This window comes from Mauremys mutica, chromosome 2 (assembly GCF_020497125.1).
Source record: "Mauremys mutica isolate MM-2020 ecotype Southern chromosome 2, ASM2049712v1, whole genome shotgun sequence".
In the NCBI taxonomy this organism is placed as follows: Eukaryota; Metazoa; Chordata; order Testudines; family Geoemydidae; genus Mauremys; species Mauremys mutica.
This window is the reverse complement of record NC_059073.1, coordinates 117273951-117296466: the sequence shown is the minus strand read 5'-3', so window position 1 is coordinate 117296466 and position 22516 is coordinate 117273951. Positions and strand designations below refer to the sequence as shown.

The 22516-nt window shown below is 39.9% G+C and overlaps 1 protein-coding gene across 1 annotated transcript in view; it reads right to left on the bottom strand.

The window, feature by feature from the left end:
* Window positions 1-22516, bottom strand: part of LOC123363196 — a 315703-nt gene that overhangs the window by 184405 nt on the left and 108782 nt on the right. Inside the window, exons 10-12 of the mRNA XM_045004078.1 lie at window positions 20089-20261; window positions 3772-3882; window positions 3253-3326 (exon numbers count right to left, since the gene is read on the bottom strand). Coding sequence (XP_044860013.1) covers window positions 3253-3326; window positions 3772-3882; window positions 20089-20261 — 358 coding nt within the window. The remainder of the gene's footprint in view (window positions 1-3252; window positions 3327-3771; window positions 3883-20088; window positions 20262-22516) is intronic.

The window sequence follows — 22516 nt, the reverse complement described above, 5'->3', positions numbered from 1 at the left end:
TATGAATACCACAGTTATGAACTGACACTCAACCCCACACCTCATTTAGAGCTGGAAGTATGCAATCAGGCAGCAGCAGAGACCAAAAATAAACAAACAAACAAACAAATAAATAAAAGAAAATACAGGATGGTACTGTGTTAAATGTAAACTACTAAAAAAATAAAAGGAATGTTTAAAAAATTTGACAAGGTAAGGAAACTTTCTGTGCTTTTTTAAATTTAAATTAAGATGGTTAAAAGCAGAATTTTTCTTCTGCATAGTAAAGTTTCAAAGCTGTTTTAAGTTAATGTTCAGATGTTAACTTTTGAAAGAACAACCATAACGTTTTGTTCAGAGTTACAAATATTTCAGAGTTACAAACAACCTCAATTCCTGAGGTGTTCATAACTCTGAGGTTCTACCGTAATGTTATTTTAATATTAATGTTATTTTAATGCAATGGTCAGGGTACAACAAGAATCCCTATAAACAAACCTTCCCTAGATTTTCCTTGACTATTGACATTTTCTGACTTAATCCCAGGTCTCTCTCTGTGCAAGACTTAATCCTGAGATCCTCATTCATTTTGATGAACTGTGTGCTGGGTAATACAATGAAAAGATTCCATATTTATAAAACTACACTCACCATTTAATAACAGGTATATTTTCAGAGATGATGCAACTGCAGCTAGCACTCTAGTCATGTGCACACAGACCAAGTACCTGTTGTCTCCTACAAACTTTTCCTTCCTGCAACATCTGCTCCTCCTTCCCAGTTCCACACAGCTTACTACAACTCAGTTTCTATTTAGGGGATTTTCTATACACAATTTTGTACTGGTTGGAAACCAGTATAGTTACAGCAGTACAACCCCTAGTGTGGACATAGTTAAACTGGCATAAAGGTGCTTATGCCAGTATAACTTATTCCTGTAAATGCAGGGCAAATACTTAAATTGGTACAAAAACTGTGTAGACCATTAGTCCAGTGGTTTCAGTGGGAGGTGTGCCTAAGTAAGGACTAATCCTGCAACCCTGATGTTGAGTAGTACTTTCTCAAATAAGTAGTCCCATTGAAGTTGATGGGAATAGGACAGCAAAAATACAGCTACACAATGGGAGGGTTACAGAATCCAGACCTAAGAGCAGACTTCAGGATTTGACTCTTCAGTTTTATCCTTTAATGGCTGACAGGTCAACCTTAGCCTAATTTCCCAAAATGGAAAGAAGGCAAGGTGGATCTTAAATTTCACTAGCTAATTCCAGCAACCAAAGCATCTGAGAAGGGTTTTTGGGGGGGGAGGGAGAAAAGTTGTCTGTTTGGAACTTTGTACTTATTTAGTTGTTCATGATGAAAATTATTTCACTTAATTTGGTTAGAACTATATTGACACAGGGGTTCATTAGGACACCCATTTGCTAGCAATTCAATTTAAAATTAAATACACTTTGTTGTGGATTTTATTACTTTTAAACTACTGTATCTAGTGCCTTTATTAGCTGCTAATACACAATTATGAAGGCAAACAGTTTTCATTACTGAACATCAAACATTTAAATAACCACATTTGATCTCTTTTCCAGCTGCAACATTTTTCCCCTTGTTTCTCTTACATAGCTGGATATTATAGCCAAGTGAATAATTTACTCAGTGAATTGAGTCCTCTTTTCTGCTCATGGGCTGTCATTCCCAGACAACAATTTCCTCAATTTTTTTGTTAGTTCAGTTTCCTCCATGATTTTTATGCAAGTTATTTGTTTAAAATATTATTGATTGATAAACAATTTTGCTGCAATTCCATTCTATAATTGCATGAGAGTAACTCATAACCAGGAAGGAGGCTGTCAAAAGCCACCAGGGCTTTGAATCTGTCAGACAGAGGTAGCAACTAAGCAAGCTTAGGGATATTTTAGAAAAAAATTCAAGCTAGGCCCAGATCAATCTTTTGTCAATTTCATACAAAGTAGTTGTGTCTGTATGCTCAGTCCTAGTTGCAAAGGGTGCCCAAGACCATTGCCTGGCTCTGTTAACTGACACTGTACCCAGGGCCGGCTCTACAGTTTTCGCCGCCCCAAGCAGCGCGCCGAATTGCCGCCGCGGGCAGCGGGGGCAGTCCATGTGCCCTTAGGGCGGCAGGCGCGTTTCCGCAGTGGCAGCAATTCGGAGGCAGCTTCTATGTTTAGCTGAAGCCGCCCCAGACAGCTAAACATAGAAGCTGCTGCGGAATTGCCGCCGCCGCGGAAACGCGCAAGCCTCCCTGGGGCACACGGACTGCCCCCGCTGTCCCTGGCGGCAATTCGGTGCGCTGCTTGGGGGCAAAACAACAGGGACTACCGCCCCTTGCAGATTGCTGCCTCAAGCACCAGCTTGGAATGCCGGTGCCTGGAGCTGGCCCTGACCGTACCAGTAATCAGGAAAGCATGTCTGGGAACTCTGTGCCCTGTTTGTATCAGTTAGGCACTATGAATATGACTGGTCTTTGCAGAAGCACAGTGAGGCCTGGAAGGCTCCTCATATCCTCTGCCATTTTGCACCTGCATAAGTACCAGTCTCAGTGTAACCCTAGGTAAAAAGTAGATTCAATTGTAACCACCCATACAATAACATCAGTATTATGCTCTTTGGACAGTAGGATTCTAAGGCTAGACTGAAATGCGTTATTTCAATATTCTAGGGATTTCTTGGGGGAGGGAGAGGGTGAGGGGGAAGAAGTGGAAGCAATAATGCCCAGTTCAAACAGGTTCAGATACCAAAGAGAAGTGGAGGAATTTGAGGTGAACTTTAAATTCCAGAATAAAACTATGATACGATACAGGATGGTTTTGTGACTAAAGCATAGGATTGGAATCCAAGTACTATGGCCATCTCTTTCACAGACTTTGTGTGATCTTTGCAGCATTCTTAAACCAAAAGCTTCAGAAGTGACCTCCGATTAGGAACGCCTCCATTTTTGGCTGGCCACTGGAGACTCCCACATCCTAATTTTCAGAAGTGCCATAGTTCCAGTTGACGTCAACATCAACAGGCGCCTGGCATCCCTGAAAATCAGGCCCAGCATGCATAACTGAAATCTGGGGCACCACAAATCAAAGGCCACTTTTGAATATATGAGCCTTAATTTATTTTTACCTCAGTTTTCTCATTTGTAAACTAGAAATAATCCTACTTCCCTACTTGTGAAGGCCAACTCATTAGTGTCTGTAAAGCACTAGGAGAGTCTGGGATGGAAGATGCTATAAAGGTGCAAGGTGTTGTTATGCCACATACCTCTGAAAGGGATGGAATCTGGTGTGCAACATCTGTTTGTTGTGATGAAGAACTTCCTTTTTAACTTTTAAGTCCTACATGGAAGAAAGGGTTTAAAAAATTATCTTCTCAAAAGGACATGTGAGAAAGCACATGGAAGTAAAAAGCTGAATTTATGTACATTTCCAGCAGTTTATTTGGATATTTCAAAGTCCACTAGGAGATTCAGCCACACAACTCCCACGATTTCCAATGGGAATTGTGTGGTTAAATACTCTAATCAGTTTTGAAAAACTCTACCTATGCATTTTATACCTGTATATAAAACATGGCACTAAACTCCTTATTTTTACTATATATATATTTCCTACTCAGGTCCTCATGTTTGTCACAGACCACTGAAGATCCCACCACTTTCCTCTGCTTTAAATCCACTTCAGGTCTTTAGGCCTCCCTGTATCAATGTAGCAGTGTTTAAATGTTCCGCAAGAGAGATTAGCATTTCTGTGTCTTGTTGCAATGTGTGGGAAGCTTATTTACATGGGCACTCGTTTCTCCAAGCAGTTCTGCAACTCTCCAGAACTGAGGTGGAAGGCTTGGAGTCATTTTGCCCTTATGCAACAGGCTGGAAAAGTCACTCTGCCATGAGAGCTGAAATTGAAAAAAAATGAAAACAATACTGTTGCTAAAGGGTTTAAAATTATAAGAGCAAAAATATTCTCTTCAGTCTGAAGCTTTAAGTTCTCTATTGAATATTCTCTGCTTCTTTCTTACAGATATCTTCTGCTGGTGTCTATGAAATCGATGGAAACTCTGTGTGCACCACTGCCAGTACACAAGGAGGCTATCCAATATACAGCAATGGCTACTCTACCAAGCTACAGTAGGCTGAACAAGGCCTACTTCCCTCATCAAGCCCCCGAGCGGATAGCATTATATGAAAAAATATATCAAAGATTCTGTGCTAATGATCCTATTCAGAAAGTCTCTGTGAGTCTGTAATACATATTGTACATGATAAAAACAGGAAACTTGCTTTAAAATGAATTATTCGTCACTTTTTAATACATTTTTATCTTTCCTATTTGCAAATCCCTGAAGTCAGTTATGTAAATTTTAACCAACACTAATTACCTCAGGTGCATGCGGCCAAAGGAAGCCAGAAGCAGTAGAAAACAGACATTTCCATCACCATAAACCAATTTACTGCATGATTTTTTTTTTAAGTTTTCAAAAACAGAGCTGCTCAGATGATGTTATCTACATTTGGAATAATCATTGTAATATCCCATGAATCAGAGCTTTACTGGAACACTTTCAAGTACTTTTTCCTTGGTGGCATAATACTATCACTAGTCACATATATAACTGAAAAACTCATTTCTCATTATGACTGCAGCATGGTTTAGGCCAGTGGTTCTCAAACTTTTGTACTGGTGATCCCTTTCACATAGCAAATCTCTGAGTGCAAACCCCCCCCCTTATAAATTAAAAACACTTTTTAATATATTTAACACTATTATAAATGTTGGAGGCAAAGCGGGGCTTGGGGTGGAGGCTGACAGCTCACAACCCCCCATGTAATAAGCTTGTGACCCCCGAGGGGTTCCAACCCCCAGTTTGAGAACCCCTGGTCTAGGCTATAAAAATTGTCCACTGTTAACAAGGGGTGTCAACAAGGGGTGTAGCTGCAGTGGTGCAGAATGGGTTTAGCTACAAGTGCAGACAAACTATGTCTAGCACTGTTTCAGAAAATGTGGTTAATCTTTATAGTGTACATGAGGCATACAACACCAGTGGTGTATTGTTTGAGCACAGCACTACTCAGTCACAGGACTCCTTAGAAGACCTGGGCAAATAACTGGTTTTTTTTTTAATACATGGCAATTTAAAATTAAAAAAAAAATGTTTCAGGTCGAAGAAAATGTTTTGACTGAAATAAAACTTTTTTTTTTAACTCTGAACATTTTTAGAATTTTTTTGAAGTAAAACTAAAGGCTATTCCTAAACAAAAACTCATTCTGAACCAAAAAAGTTTAAACAACTTTTTTCAGAATTTTTTTCTTGTTTGTTTTCAAAATAAAGTTTGGCAAAACTGCTACAAATTCACAACAGCTTTCAGTGTTTCTGAATCTAAATTTATTGCTGAAAAAAGCTTTGGTCAAAACATTTTTCCCAGCTCTTCTCCTTAGTGCTAACTCCATTTCTGATACTGACTCTTTCCATAGCCTTGGCCAAGTCACTTAATACCTCTTACTCTTACAGATGATGAAATAGTAATACGTTTAGGGCTACCTTAAGGAATAATCAGACAAAGGGCCCTTCCATTGATTGCAGAGAGATTAGGATGGAGACTGGTATTTGTAATGAACTTTCAACATGAGCTAGTGTGACAGAATCACAATGGTAAACATTTTGTTATTATAACAGAAACAAACATGGACTTAGAACACTACTATTAATCAGAAGTGACTGAAATTTTTTCACTGTGAAATTCTTTCAACAAAATGTTTCTTGGACTCCTTCAAAATTTTCAAGGAAAAAAAAACAAAACAATTTTTCCCTTGTGTTTGATCAAAAAACTGAAATAAAAATTAAATTAAATGGATTTTTTTCAAATCATTGGAAAATGTTCAGGGAAAATAATGCCCATACCATTTCTGACGTGTCCCATGACTCATATAACAACACATCTCTGTTAATGCAATTTCCCCATTTGTGTTTCAAGATATTTAGTCTTGTTTAATAGGAGCCCCAGCATATCATGAAATATGACAATATGGGAGACTCCTTGTGGAAAGTAACTATATGGGCCCACCACCCAAAACCTTCCCCCACACATGTTCGGCAAGAGTAGCAGCCATGGGAGCTATAGGAGACTTGAGTCTGCAGTAGCGGCCACCACTGCTATTCCACAGCCTGCAGGGCACAGGGGAAGGATCCTACACACAGAATGTCTGATCCTTCCTTGGTCTGCATCTTGTGTCCTCATGTACATTAGTGCACCGTCAGTGCAAAGTGGGTGTAAGACATTACCAGATCAGAGTGGTGGCATATTACACGCACTTTATTCTGGCATAAATGACTACACAAGGTGCAGGGTAAAAGAGAATCAGGCCCACTGACTGCCATAGACTACTCCATTGCATAGGCCAGAACGAAAATAAAGGACCAACTTTAGATGAAACAGAAAAGGTGGTACAAAGTAACATAAACCCTCCCTGTTTTATTTTACACCTACTTGGTAGTTGCTTTCCCTGCTACATCCTCCCCCTTTCCCCTCTCACCATTAAAGTCACTTCAACTTACAGTTCATTATATTGGTTTTTGTCCCCTTATTGCTGTGTATCTTCAACCACCACTTACAACTCAGCTGATTTTCAGCCAGTGTCTAGCTGGTGCCAGTTCTGCTGTTGCATAATACTTGTCTATCAAAGGACTCACTGAACAGAAGTGGTGGTGTGCCTGAATTCCATGGCAGTTTGAAAATTGAACTGAAACTACATCCTTTACTGTGTTGTGACTTGCGGCAAGCTTTGCTTGGTGGTATCTGCAGGGCAGCTTGGTAAGTTTGCTTCAAAACCCAAAATAGATTATAATATGGATTGACCTAGCTGCAAAAATGTGCCACAGTTGCACACTAAGATCTGTGCCCAAATTATATTTTTTAGCATAAAAGGAAAATACTTTCTTTTTACAGAGAAAACTAAATGGATTTGCAGTAGCTGAGCATAAAATTACACAGTCAGTTTAGCCATTTTAAATAGCAAGAAAAAAATTAAAAATTTGTTAAATGCTCTCTGTTTTAAATTTTATGTTGCAGAACATGAAGCAAGATTTACTTTAGTCATGCTACAGTTTTATTACCGTATGTAACAGGAACACATTTAATGACAAAGTTATAGGCTGATCATTTTTAGTAGATTTGTGAAGCTTAGAATTATCTTCAGTAAGCGACCTTTGGCAATGAATAATTAGCTGCTCATTAAACACTGTAAGGCTGCATCCTACTATAGAGTTGGGCACCTCAGAAATGCCTATACGATAAATTACATTTAAGGCATTGTTTTGAACTATTATAGAAAATGAAGCTGGCTATACAGTACATAAGCTGAATGAGGATATGAACTTCTCCAACGTTCAGGAATGTTTGGATCCAGGGTTTTGACTCAAGGCCATTACATGAATAAATTATAGACTGGGTCATCTTAGTTTACTACTCAGTCAAGAACAGGGACAATAAGTCATGAGGAGTCTACATGTCAGGAGCTCAATTACATTAACTCTTAAGTCATTGGCTCTCTCAAAAGTAAAGATGTTTTTCTCTTCAGCCTCCAAATACAAGAACCAACCTTCTCAGTTTTGTCCTGCTGTAAGTACAGAAAATACCTGTGGCTTCCTCAGAGTCTTTAGAATTGTCCTCAAACTCTCCTTGTTCCAGTGGCGGCTCTAGACATTTTGCCGCCCCAAGCACGGAGGGTCCGCTGGTCCCGTGCTTGGAGTGCTGGTGCCTGGAGCCGCCCCTGCCTTGTTCCATACTATCTTCCTCTGAAGATATATATAGCTTAGGGATTCATAAACTAAGACAGCTACCTTGACATTCTTTGTATCAAAACCTCCAAAGCACCTGTGTGTCTGAAGAGTATTCATGCCAACTGTGTCAGAACTTAGCTGTGAGTACATTTCCCAGACTTGAAGAAGAGTTCCATCTAAGCTCAAAAGCTTGCTTCTGTCACAACAGAAGTTGATCCAATAAAAGATATTACCTCACCCATCTCGTCTCTCAGAACTTTTGACAAATTAATAGTAGAGAACTTAAAACTCAGAGCTCTGAAACAGTGCTTAGCACTGATAATAAGTACAAAAAACCCTAGTAGTGGATCTCTCAATACCTGGAAGCCACCAGCTAGCAAATGGCCCCAAATACATTTTAGCTTGTGTAATTTTTCTTGGCTTAACAGTGAAAGAGGGATGTTTGCCCACTCAGTAATAAAGAACGATCTTGTTCACAATTTATCTTGGGCTAGCTCCTCAGCTGGTGTGAAGTGGTACAGCTCTGTCATGTCAACAGAAGGCAATGGAGCTACACCACTCTGGGATGTGACCCAAAACGTCTATGGATAAACTCCAGTTTATCTTGTTACCAGATGTGCAACAGATTGCAAAGTTTTATAGTCTTCTACTGTATAACATAGGCCATAGAACTTACCCAAAATAATACTTAGATCATATCTTTCAGGAAAACATCCAATCTTGATTTTAAAATTGTTGGGGATGGAGTATTGATCACAACCATTGGTAAGTTGTTACAAGAGTTGATTAGTCTCACTGTTAAAAATGTTATATCTTGTTTCCAGTCTGAATTTGTCTAGCTTCAACTTTGTGCCAATGGATCATGTTACACCTTTCTCTGCTAAATTGAAGCATCTGCTATTAAATGTTTATTCCTCGTGTAGGTACTTACAACCTGTGATCAAGTCACCTCTTAACCTTCTCTTTATTAAACTAAATAGATTGAGCTCTTTGAGTCTCTCACTATAAGGGTGTGTTTTCTAGTCCTTTAATCATTGTTGTGGCTCTTCTCCTAGTCCTCTCTAATCCTCACAACACTCCCCTAAGGTTGGTATACTATTTTTGTGTCTTTTACACAGGTGAGAAACTTGAGGCACAGAACTCAGGTTTAGTGACTTAGCCTAAAGTCACATAAAAAGTAATGGGTAGAGCTGAGATTAGAACTGGACTCCTGACTTGCAGATCCATGCTTCAGCTACAATAAAACACTTCCTCACCATGGTATGCAAACCATTGTCATCTAACACAGTGGGCTCCAAAGTGGGGTGCGCACACCCAGAGGGCGCACAAGATGATCCATTGGGGGGCATGGCAGGCAGAGCGCCACCACAGGGGGGGAAAAAAGGGCAGCAAGAGGAGGGAGGGAGCGAGGAACCCCCCCACAGCCAGCAGGGCCATCCTGAACGCAGGGGCTTTAGCAGCTGCAGGGCCCTCTGCTAAGGGAGCCCTGGGACCCTGGCCTGCAGCTCTAAAGCCCCTTTCGGAATGCAGCCCTGAGTCCTCCGGCCTGTGGAGGAGCAGGGGCAGCCCCGCAGCCAGAGGCTGGAAAGAAGCAGCGCTTTCCCGTTCAAAGCCGGCTGGAGAGAAGCGGCGCTTTGAAGGGGAAAGCGCCGCTTCTCTCCAGCCGCTGCCTGCGCAGCTGCCCCTGCTCCTCCTGAGTCCTCCGGCCCATGCTCACAGGGCCGCATTCCAAAATGGGCTTTAGAGCTGCAGGCCAGGGCCACGGGGCCCCCTTAGCCCAGGGCCTTGCAGCCTCTAAAGCCCCTGCGTTCCAGGTGGTCCTGCCTGCCCGGGAGGGTTGGGGGGCAGCTCCCAGAATCGTGGCTCCCAGAATCGTGGCCATGGGGGTGGTGCTGCGCTGCGAAGAGCCACCTGCACACCCCCTGCACCAAACAGGAGCTGCCCCAGGTAAATGCTCTGCACCGTCTGCCTGCCCCAGCCCTGAGCCTCCTCCCGCACCCCCATCCCGAGCGCCCTCCTGCACCCTAACTCCCTCCCAGACCCCGCACCCCAACCCTAATCCAGACCTTTGAATCGCTGTATCACAAAGTGTTAAACCAAGATTTTCAGAAATAATGAGGCATATTCAATCACATTGCTCTCACTAAAAAATATTAATAATAATAAGAGGAAATGGTTGGAAAAAGGAACAATGCAATATGCTGTTAGATCAGTGGTCTCCAAACTTTTTTGATCATGCACCCCTATCAGTAAAAAAATTTTGAGCATACATCCCCAATATATGTATATTTATTTATGTATAAATTATATAAATGTACTACTATACTAATATATTATGTACATTATAAAACATACACAAAAATAGAAATTAAAAAAGGATGAGATAAATATGAAATAATATTTTTTAAATTTTATTTTATTTTATTTATTTTATTTATTATTTATTAATTAAACCCTTTTTGCTCTCACAAAAAATATTGTTCCTTTATCCAACCATTTCCTCTTATATCAACCTTCACATTTTCTTTTGTTTCACGTACACATACATGTGCACTTGAACACTCTATAACTAAAAGATATTAAATTAAAATTAGTGTATGAAAATTACTGTAAAAATAATGAACATCTGTGTACAAGCACTTATAAAATATGTCAATATTTAGTTGTCTGCCTTCATGTCATGTAATTGAATGGGAATCTTTTTCCTTTGACTGCTTCTCTTCAGTTCCAGCCTGTGCTTTATCAACTTATAGTCTATCCTCTTTCTTAGGATATAGAGTAACCCCTTTAATATATCTTCCCCTAAGGGATGTGTCTGTCCAAACCATGTGCTTCTCTGTACCTGTTGGCTTTCCCCCAGCATTTAGTTTAAAAACTCTACAACCCTTGTAATTTTACATGTCAGCAATCTGATTCCATTTGATTAAGGTGGACCCCATCCTTCCTGTATAGATTCCTCCTTTCCCAAAAGGTTCCTCACTTCCTAATAAACCTAAATCCCTCCTCCCTACACATTGAGACTGTGCCTATCTAACCGTCTTGTGCATGGAACTGGAAGCATTTCTGGGAATGATACCAGTGAGGTCCTGGACTTTAATCTCTTACATAGCAGCCTAAATTTGGCCTCCAGGACCTGTCTCCTACCTTTCCCTGTGGCACTGGTACATGCATGTACCATATCCACTGGCTTGTACCCAGCACTGAACGTAAGTCCATCTAGATATCTCAAGAAGTCCACAATATTCGCACCTGACAGGCAATTCGCTAACCAGTTCTCCCGGTCATCACAAATTCAATTATCTAGATTTCTAGTAATCAAATCCCCCATTACTGTCTGTTTGTTCCTAATAACCGGGATTCCCTTCTCTCGAGGGGTATCCACAGTGCAAGAAGATACCATGACATTGTTTGGAAGGAGGTTCTCAACAATGGGATTGTTTCCCTCCTCTGCAGCTTGATGTTCTCTTTCCCCAAGACCTTTCTCCTCTTCAACGGCACAGAGGCTGCCAGGCTGGGGGCACTGCTTTACTGTGTTTCTGAAAGTCTCCTCTATGTACCTCTCTGTTTCCCTTACCTCTTCTAGTTCAGCCACTCTGGTCTCAAGAGCCCGTCCTCCATCTCTGAGGGCCAGGAGTTGCTTCCTCTGAATGCACACGTATGCCACCTTGCCACATGCATCCATTGCACTAAACTGGATAGCTCCCACTTTGGTGCTGGACTTCCCCCTATGTTATTTTTACCCTTTGGGGACTGTTGGGGTTGGGGGGGGGGCTGGCCTAAGTTTAGAGTATGTTTGTTAGGTGAAACTACCTCTCATGCTCCCTCTCTAAACTCCCTCACAAAACTTCCATTTACTAGCTCCTCTGTCACTTAGAAGCTGGCTTTTTAAACCTCTGTTCTCCCTGAGTTAGCCCTGCCTCCTTTTCAAGGGATTAGGGACCAAAGGATAGCCGGCTAGAGCCTCAGTAAGCTATCAGCCTAGCCTAGCAGGGCACTTGGCTCACAGCCCCCATAATGGACCACACTATACTCTTTCATCAAGCAAGTACACAGCAAGCAAGAACGCAACAAACAAACAGACAAACTCACCCCAAGGGTCATGTAGTCTCTCTTCTGTCACTTAAAGAACACCCTCACAAAAATCCCGTTTGCTGCTACTGTTTGCTTTAACGACAAGGTACTCTATTTTGTCTGCCACGGAATATTCAAAATGACAAGTTGCCACACACAATCATTTATTCTCCATGTAGAATAGAACTTTACCCCTCCCCCCAGCTGTTCTCCCCCAACCCCCACCATGGATCAAAATTACAACATCTGCTTTACATTTGTAGCTGGAAAGTAAAGCCTCATCATTTTCCATATACCCTCTTTGCACACTCAAATTCAGTACTTCCCAAAATACTGAAATGAGAAGTTGTATCATAGCATGGGCTGAGTATACCTAACATGTTGGGTTGGGCAGAACCCAGATTTCCTGGTGTATGGGACATTTTGGGGAAAAAATGTTCTGCACTGGACCAAAAGCTCACATTTTCCCATGGAATGGGAATGCTATGAGTTTGTTTAGGAAAACATTATATAAAATTAAAGCAATACTTTGTTTCAACTTTTCAATACAAAATTGAGGCTTCCCAAGGTGTCTACTTCCAAGCTTCCTGCCATGCACCTGACAGCCTGGCATCCCTGACTCAAGTCAGGATTCTGAGGGTTTCCAGGCTCCCAGCTGTATGTCAGATCAAAAAACAAGAATCCATGAGTGGTCACATAAGACTATATTCATTGTAACAATTTTTACATTTTTGTGCATCAAAGTGTGCCGGGAATCATCATCATATCAGGTCTGTCTGTTTTAACAGGCGGTCAGTGTTTTATGAAGTCACTTAAACTTCAGCAGGACTTGGCAATCACTAATTCTCTTTGATGAATCTTTTCAATTGCTTCTCTCTATTGAACCATGAAAATAGACTTCCTTTAGTTTAGGATAATGAGGCAGAGAGCTGACCAGTCAGATGTCTTTAAGCAGCAGCACATGCAGTACCATAATTTACAGTAGCTATAGGATCCATTGTCCCAGCTAAGTAGAATATCAAGAATTGCTTTCATTATTTAATTGCCTTCTGATCTTGGTATTTAAAAAAAAAAGGTGCACACTTACATTTTTTGAATACTATATGGTCTAGGGGCATACTCTATACACAGTGAAAACACAAAGACAGTCCTCTTTTAGTGGAAAACAAAAGAATATTTTTCCCTTCATTGCGTGACCTCCATTCAAATATTTGCTTGCCTTTAACTCATGCAAACACACTTAGCAAAATAATCATACGAGGAATTAAAAGTACAATGGTGGAGGAGGTGTTATATCCAAACTCCAGGTGCCTAGGCACCAGAGTGATGGGCACCTTCTAAATATAAATAATTTTAAGTATGTATTTTTTATAATTTTACTTATGTTCCGATCCCCTTTTTTAAGGAAGGGGGAGTCTTCTGAGGTCAGGATTTTGTTAAAGTTTGGTACACAACGTCAGGCATTACTGACTCTATGTTAACTAGAGAAACTTTATACTACTCCTGACGTCAACATGATCAACATTTCCAAACTGAAAAAAGAAAGGTAAAAGCAAAGCATTTACTGATTCCTGATGTGACACACAGCTGGAGGAAGAAAAAAAAATCCTGCTACTCTCTGATGCTCTTTGAGCTAGTCCTGTTTCAAGATGGACTAGAGCAAAGCACTCCAACAAACTGATAATGCATGTCAGCAGGGAACCCACGGATAGTTAGATGGCAGCAGGCTAGTGCCCCAGCTTGCTGAGGTGTAATTGTTCATGTAGACAAGCCCTTGGTGTCTCTGTGCATCAGTTTCCTATCTGTAAAATGGAGCTAATAGCACTGTTCTATCTCATAGGAGTGTCATGAGGATAAATACATTAGAAGATTGTGAGGCTCTCAGATACTATGCTAAACGGGGACTGTAATGGGGTCACATTTCACAGGGCACCCCCTTGTGGACAGAGATGTTTCCTCAGGGCCCTCCCTCTGCTCCTTCTTTCGGAGGCCTTTGGGAGCAGCATATAGTCGCTCTCAGGGCTACCACCAGCCCTCCCCTGAAACTGGGTTAGTAGCCCGAAGTAATTCAAAACAGTCCTCAGTGTCCCAAACACAAGGTACATCATAGTAGCCCCCTAGTTCATACCCATCTCCAATTATTCTATCATCCACAGAGACCTTATTCCACTTGGCAGACACCTAGTCCTCTGGCTCAGACTTCCTTCCTCTGTTTGTCCTCTTCCCCCTCACCCTCCAGCTTCCTAATGCCTTTTGTATTTGTATTTTACCTGATTCCCCTCAGGTGGGACTCATCTTGTAATCAGGCCTGGCTTTGCCCCAAGCTCTTCAGCCCACGATCAAGCCACCCTCTTACAAGCCATATAAGTATTTTAGACTGATCAATAAAATCTTTAATTTAGATACAAGGCAAACGGGACACTGTCAGCTGATGTATTTTTGACCTGGAGAAGTACATGGAGAAATGGAAAAAGATCCACTTGAATGTCACAGGAACTTGAAATGTTGACCAATTTCAAAAATTGCTAGCCAAGTTGTGTACAAAATATGTCATACATTTCAGATTTTGTCAGGTTTTGGAAGGAGGCAAGTATCCGATCCTGCAAAGTACTTAAGAATATACATGTTAATGTACTATTCTCTGGAGTAGTCAAAGGACTATCATGCACTATGTGATTGTACAATGCCTAACACAATGGGGTCTTCACTGGTTGAGGCTTGTAGATGCTACCCAATTTATATGACATAATAATGAACCCATTGAAGTGAACGGAACTGGAAAGACAAACAAACTTTACATTATGCTTTCAGCCTCAGTCCTGCAAAGCACCCAAAACAAATCTTTTAACCAATGTGGGGTGAAATTCTGGCCCTACTGAAGTCAATGGGAGTGTTGCCATAGACTTCAATGGAACTAAGTTTTACTTGTGTTTTTTTGGAAAACCAAAACCGAGTTTAACTCATGTTTTGTTTTTCTTCATCAAACCCTGCCTCCATGACAAGACAGGGAACTAGACTAGTGGTTAAAGCAAAGGAGTTTTCATTCATGACTTCCATTGGACCATTTTTGATACTCACTGTAGAATCAAATGAGATAATACTTTCTTCCTTCACAGAGGCATTCAGGAGCTTTGTTAACTACATTTTGAAGAGTATTTTGAGATCCATGGTTGTCAGGCACTATAGAAATGCAAAGTATTTTTATTATTATACATCAGCAATGAAGAGTCCACTCCCTACTGTTAGAAATCAACCCTTTGACATTAAAAAAGCAAAATCCATATCATGCCTTCAGATATGTTTGTGTGTTCCCCAGTGAAGTCATGTATCTGAAGGAAGAATATGGTTTCAGGACCAATCCTGGGAGGTGTTCAACACACCACACAGAATCTGATCTAGCGGTAGTGGCAAAGATGCAGATAAAAGGTGTGAGTAAATAGTGATGATCCAATGGTAAGGATATTGACCAAAGCGCTTTATTGTAGTATAACAAGTTGAAGTAAATTGACGTGAGTGGGTGCTGCAGACTGGTGGATCAGCAAGAACATTTGTCAAACATATATCATGAGCAACTGAACAACTGGTGATAAGAAATACTATTTTCCTAGAACCTTCATAAAGCTTTTGTATCAGTGACTTCCCTTGCTGTCAATTTCTTCTACGCACACATCTTATGCAACCTTGAATAAGCCACCTACTACTGTGTGGCAGTAGGAGTCAGTGAAAATTCTATAAATGGCCTTATATACATCATTTACATTCATGCCCGTGCAATTATGCCCTGTCAAAGCCTCACTCTGCTTTGAATCATGGCCAAACTTGCCCCTCCTCACCAGCGCTTGGTTCAACATAGGCATACAGCTTTTCACATGTTATCAAGCTGTGCATATTCCTCCACACAACGAGGAAGTCTCTTGCCTCTGTGCAAAGGTGCTGAGCAAACGCTAAGTATTTCCTCTCTGCAATTCTCTCCACCCTTCTCAGCAACCTGCAGGATTAAGCTCTACATGTTTAGGGACGGACTTTCATTGTCATGCTACAGATGTCTTTCTGTAGATTTACATGTACTCTGTCTGGATTGTACTTGCTAGGCCATGATCCCAATGCAGTCCTACTGAAAAGATTTTCTCCTAGTACAATTTATTTTTCCTCATTAAAAGCAAACATTATTAGAACTCTTGTAAAGTCATTAGGGCTACATATAGGGCCACAGGAAACAATTTTTCTCCGTCCAAATTAAACATTCTCAGGTAGGTTTATTAACAGTGTATCAGCATCTCCATAATACTACCTTCAAAGGACACTGGCAGGCTTCACTTTACAGTATGTTTTGCCTTCCTAGAGATACTATTAACCCTTGTGTTTACAAAGCAGTACAGGGAGTAACTGTGCAATTTAAAGTTCCAGAGCTAAAACCAAACATGATCTTTTGGAAAAGGTAGGAGTGCAACTCCAATTTTTATTTTCTTAACTCTAGTGATATTATGCAATGAATCATTTCTTAAAACAAAACCCGCCAACATGCTGTGAAGCTAAGAATAGGCAAATAAACACAATGAACTAAAGAATATATAGCTTGTTACAGCTGCCGCCAGCAAAGCTCCTGTGGAAATCAGATGGCTCATCACAGAGAATTTTTGGCAGCATAAAAGAAAACAGTATCAACTCTGCTCTATTTCTGAACCTTGTGTGTAAGACTAATCGCATATATTAACACTGTAAACCATTGCTTTGTATGGCAGATATGTTTTTAACCCTTGGGCTGCCTCATTTTTGCTTTCATTTTGTCAATTCAAAGGAATGTGTGGGAGATGTTTATTATGCTCATTTGCTCAGCCTGGGGATTAATTACTCAGTTTGGTCGACATTTGAAAATATTATGTTACCTCCAAAGGCAAAAATTGATAGAAGCTTGTTTCAGGCTCACTTATGTCATTATGTGTAGATTAAATTAATTTATCATAAATTACGCTGGCTAAAGCACATCAATTGGTCTCTAGACCTGCAAAAGGAAATAGAATTTTTTGTTGCTGTTTTTTTACAGAGAGAAATAAATACCAAACATTTTTGCATTGTTTTGTAAATTTGCTGCAGTAATACTGTTAGAAGAGACTGACAAGAGAAAAAGAGAGCTTCTCCAAAACAATAAATGTAGACCAAATGGACTAGCAAAAGTTGTACTTGTTGTGTACAATGGTGGTGTTTCTGAAGAAGTTCAGAACAAATTGAAAATACAAGTGCCTTAAAGTAACCTAAGCACTGCACCTGATGGCTTGTCTACACAGAGACACTCAAGCAAATTAATCCAAATTAACTAAAGGTGTGAATTTAAAGTTGATTAGTTAAGCCATATTATAACCCTGTGTGGATGCTCTTATTCAGAATTAAAGTGGCCTTAGGGCTTGTTTACACCGAGCAGTAATGAGCTCCATGGGGGTCTGATTTCCAAAGCACACTAAGGTGTTGCACATTAATAGGTCCGCATAGACCCTGCTGGCATGAACTAAAAGTTCCCTAGTGCACATTAATGTGGTACTGTACTACGTTAACAGCACTACATTAAAGTGCACAAGGGAAGTTTTAGGTCACATCAGCAAGGCCTACATGGACCAATTAATGCATAATATGTTAGTGCACTTTAGACATCACACCCCTCTATACCACATTACTGCTCCACGAAGACAAGCCCATAATTTGGTTAAATTGAATTAAGGACACTTTAATTCTGAATAAAAAGATCCACAAAACGGTTTAATGTGGTTTAACTAATCCCACAGTTAATTCCAATTAACTTTAGTAAAGGTTCCCATGTAGACAAGCTCTAGTAGGATATATTTATATACTAAAGAATGTGGAAAGATAATCCATTAAAGGAAACAGTGGACAGCCGCATGCTTACCCAAATGTCTGAATACTAGTGTGACACAACAGCTACAGGAGTCTTGATAGCTGACAGTGTAATATCCAAAACTACCTTATATCTTTGACTGGCAGGGACTAAGCACATCATGGACATGGCACTGATGGTTCCAGAGAAAGGAAAAGCACAGATATCACAGATCCCCAATATTTATGGTGGCCAGCCACAGAGCAGTAGCAATTTTGCAGTGACCCTATTGTTAATCTCCTTAGATGTAGAGCTAATTTCTGTTCTGAATTGTTACTGCTGATGATGTGTCAGAGTGGGATGGGGTTACAAAATAGGAAACATGGAGGGATAGAATTAAGAGAGGTAGAAAATCTTCTTCATCTATGATGTACTTCATCTATGGAATGAAATAGAATACCTTGAGTCCCTATTTAAAGGTAGGTAACAAATCAATTCAGTCTTCCATAAAAAAAATAAAACCCCAGTTAAATAATTATCTTTTTCCACTGGTGACTATTAAGAGCTAATAAACTGATAGTGTGTACAGCATGTGGATTCAAATGTTCCCTTGTCAGTTACGAAGCTTTTATCCATAATTCCAAATCAGATTTATAGGCTACTTCCCCAATCAAATCAGATAATATAAAAGTAATTTGATTCCAAAGAAAAAATCTTTATCAAGCTGAAGTTAAGTCTGGGAGCAGTAAAAGTCTAGCAATACCCTAGGGTGGTCTTTAAATATATATCTATATCTATCTATCTATATAGATATATATAGTTCTAATATGGGACTGAAAGATGCATTCTCCTTCCTGTAACATCCTGAGCAAAGTCCCTGTCTCTCACATACTTCCTGGGAGCCACAGAAAAAGGCCTCTTCTCCTTAGATGTGTACAGAAGATGGCCACATGGGTAAAAACATTAGCCCCATAGTAAGCCTTAGGAGTTTTATTGGGTGTCATCCCAATCCACACCGCCTGCAAGCATTTGGAAGCTTGTGAGGGTCCCCCCAGCTTCCATCTTGCAAATGTTCAATGGGTTCCTACAAACCTTCAACCACCTTAGGAAGCTTGTTTGTCCCTAGAAAGCTACAATTGCTAAATGCTAAAATGAGCCTAAATAAGATTATCAGACTTTCAATGAACCTATTTACCGATATGTTTATAAAAAAGATGACAACCCTTCAGGATCATCTGAGTCTCAAGAGGGTAAGTGATAGTTGGGAGGGTTCCCAACAGCTATATTAAAGCTTGCTGAAGGTGGGAACCCTCTATGCACCTACAAAGTCTGTAGAAAAGGAACAATGCCACCTGTTCTGCTGCACCCAGGCTTCCTATATCCACTGTCCCCTTTTGCTCTCTACTCCATTGTTCTCCATTCTGTGGGCACCATCCGTGTTCTCCCTGTTCCACCCAATGCTTCATGATCTGGGCAACACATCTTCTTGTGCGCATCCTAAATTCCACAGGATGCAAACACCTCAAAAGGTCTGCAGGAAGGAGGCAAAGGAACCAGCAGGGGGAGACAGCAGATTAGGGAGGTATCCCTCTCACCAAATAGATTAATCCAATAAATGTAACTGTTGAAGTCTATTTCTACAATGAAAAGGTCTAGAAACTTACTTTTTAAAAGTAACAGCTTAGGTCACCATCCCTCACTTGGCAGCTTTCTTTAAGCCCATCAGAGCCAACGAACCATTCTCATGTTACTAATTTTAAATGATAGATTAATCCACTAATCTTTGCTTGTGTGCACTAGATTTGGGGTGAGATTTTCAGAGGAACAAATGGTACAACTACCATTTAGCCTCTGAAAATCTAACCTTTGACAACATGAGTCCAGCAAACTAACTTTTCTATCATCCCCTCTCTCTCTTTTGGCTACAAAAAGGCAAAAAAAAGTTAGAAGAGGGGTTTGTTTGGACTCTAGTGAACATTTCTATCTTTAGAATTCAGGAACCCCTTGTCAATTTCCTTCAAATGTTTCTTCCTTGTTCCCAAACCTAACTTTCTTATTCTGTAGATTAATATAAATATACCTTTATTTGTGGGAGAGGATGAAAATTGGGCTTATGATTCAAACCCCACTGTAACCTTAATTATTCAATAGGTAGAAGCACTCCATTACATAGGAAAGAATCAGTAAAGGAGGTTATTTTTATTCACCCTAAGACAGAGGTAAGGATAAAGGTATGAATTTAGTAAAATTTAGTTACTTTAGTAAAATACCAATGAAATAAAGCAAGACAATTAAGTGGGTAATCTTTATCCTGTCAATATATGTGTCACTGGCCAATGAAATAGATAGGTGATGTACAAGGTTGAAAAGTCAATATCATGCTATGAAGCAAACAATGAAATTGTCTTACAGTTCTTAACTCTGACCTGTTCCAGTGCAAAGCTGCCAAGCAGAATTATGTCATCCTGAACATCTTTCTCAAACTGTTCAATATACAGAGGAATCCCTTCATCTTCAACCTCCTTGCGAAGGTCAAGTGTCTTAGTGAAGCTGACAGGCCTTACTGAGTCTGAGAAATCTTCACAGATGCCATGGGCTGCTTGAAACAAAAGTGGCAGATTATTTTTTACTTAATGGCATTTAGTTCATTGATTAGTACTTTGTGGGCCACCTAGCTTTATGACAACTATCAATGCCATGAAAAGAACACAATAACATTAAAACATTCGGCAACATATAGATTCCAAATTTCATAATCAGAAAAACTATCCTTAATAGCAGCATAGGTTTATATGAATGCAAAGCTGTGTTGGTCACTTTGTTTTTTAAATTATTTATTAAGTCACAATCCAGAAAGAGGTTTTACACATACAGGATCATTTCATCTCTAGTGTAAGTCTAGTGATGTTAAATGAATTGGAACCAAGATTGACTTTGCTGGCAGGATTATGGAACTATAAGATTAATTCCTATTTGAAGGAATTCTTAGGAGGGCTCATTCTAATAATTTCACCTTACTCTCACGCATCTTGGAGGATCAAATACTACCCTCAGCCATGCACACTTAGCTCCTGTTTAATTAATTGGGCCTAATTCTGTTCTTAGTTACACCTGTGCAAGCTAGCTAACTTCAGTGGGGTTGTATGGGTATAATTAAGGTGATGTCTACAGTGGCCTGCAGTTTGGACTACAGGGATGTGAACAGCAGTACACATCAACATGCTGCACTATAACTCCCCCATGTGGACGCGAAATAAAAGGTTATTGTAGGGCTATTTGAAGAGGCCCATGTTAACCTGACCTAGGAACCTTTTAGTTCGCGCCCACAGCATCTACACAGGAGAGTTACAGTGCAGCACTTTGGTGCGCACTGTTATTCACACCCCCATAGACCAAATTGCGGGGCAATGTAGATAAGCCCTAAAAATAGTATTCAGCCCACAGTCTTTATACACTTAGTACTATATGGTGTCAAACAAATAAACAAACAAATAAACCCAAACATCCTATTTATTCAGAAAGTGTATGTTAAAGAAAATATGTTTTTGGTGTTTTCAATATGATTCAATATGTTGCTCCCCAGAATATCCTCTCATTCATATCTGCTGGAGCACTAATACTAGTTTTGGACACAAACAATAAAGAGGACTCCTTTGCTCATTTTTCCACATTAGGATCACTAAGACATGACAGCTACCAGGTTGTCCACATCTCACTTTGTCTTGTTTGCTTCATTTATCTGCAGACAAATGCTTGTTTTTGTACTTCTATGTTTCTCTTTCTCTACAAGAAAACTTCATATCTAGCTATCTGTCTGTCTCTCAGTCCATCTTCAGACATAAAAGCACTTAAAAGATTTTTCTCACTTCCCTTTGAAGTCTTTCATTCTCTAATGAAGACCAGAAAAGGAAAGATAAAATAAGGCTATTAAAATTTGCAGTTTTGTTCACTACTCATTGTTGAATGACTTTAATTGTGGAGGCTCCCAAGTACTTAAATCACCTCTGTGCCACCAACACACAGGAAGCAGTGTGTTTTTTTAATTTAATTACAACAGGATACAAATTTAAAATCATGTTGGGGGAAGGGGAGGAAGTGTACAGTAGATATAAACAACTAAAGCCATTACCTTAGGGTACATAGAATCTCTTCATGTAGCTTCTTACAAGCCTAATGAAAAGTGATTTGACCTACAACTATTAACTGCAAAAACAAAACGATATTTACATTTCAATTTACTGTAGCATTAAGGGTTTGGCAAGAAGAGAGAAAATCCAGGAAATGCTGTAAAAGAAAACACTGCCCACAGCAGAGGATGCAACATCAGGTGTTCCCTTAAACTCTCTCTGTGTTATACTCAGTGTGCCTGATTTTCAGCTGATGTAAATCAGTGGGGTTTCATTGGAACTATGCCAGTTTATACAAACTGAGGATCTGGCCGAGTATGTTACATTCTTATATCAAATTCTGTGAGCATATTCAGGCAAATTCCTGCACATTAACATGAAAATAAAAACATCCAGTCTGTGAATGCACCTCTGCTCTAAATCCATTCTGATTTTTTTTCTATTTGTGGTTAGCTTTATTTCTTTATTTTATTGGATCTATAATCTACTGTATTTATTTTTGGTGGAATATGTTGGGCTGATCTGAACTGTGTGCTCTGGAAGAGAGAAAGAGAGAGAGAGAGAGAGAGAGCAATTTTAAAGAGCCCTCTCAAGGGAAGTACCTACTAAAAATATACTGCTGAATTAAGGTTAAGATTAGGAAATTATTTGATGAAAAGAACTTAACGGCACGAAGGCTAGCTCAGCTAGTCAGAAGAGAAGTTCTGCCTGATAGAGACAGGAAATG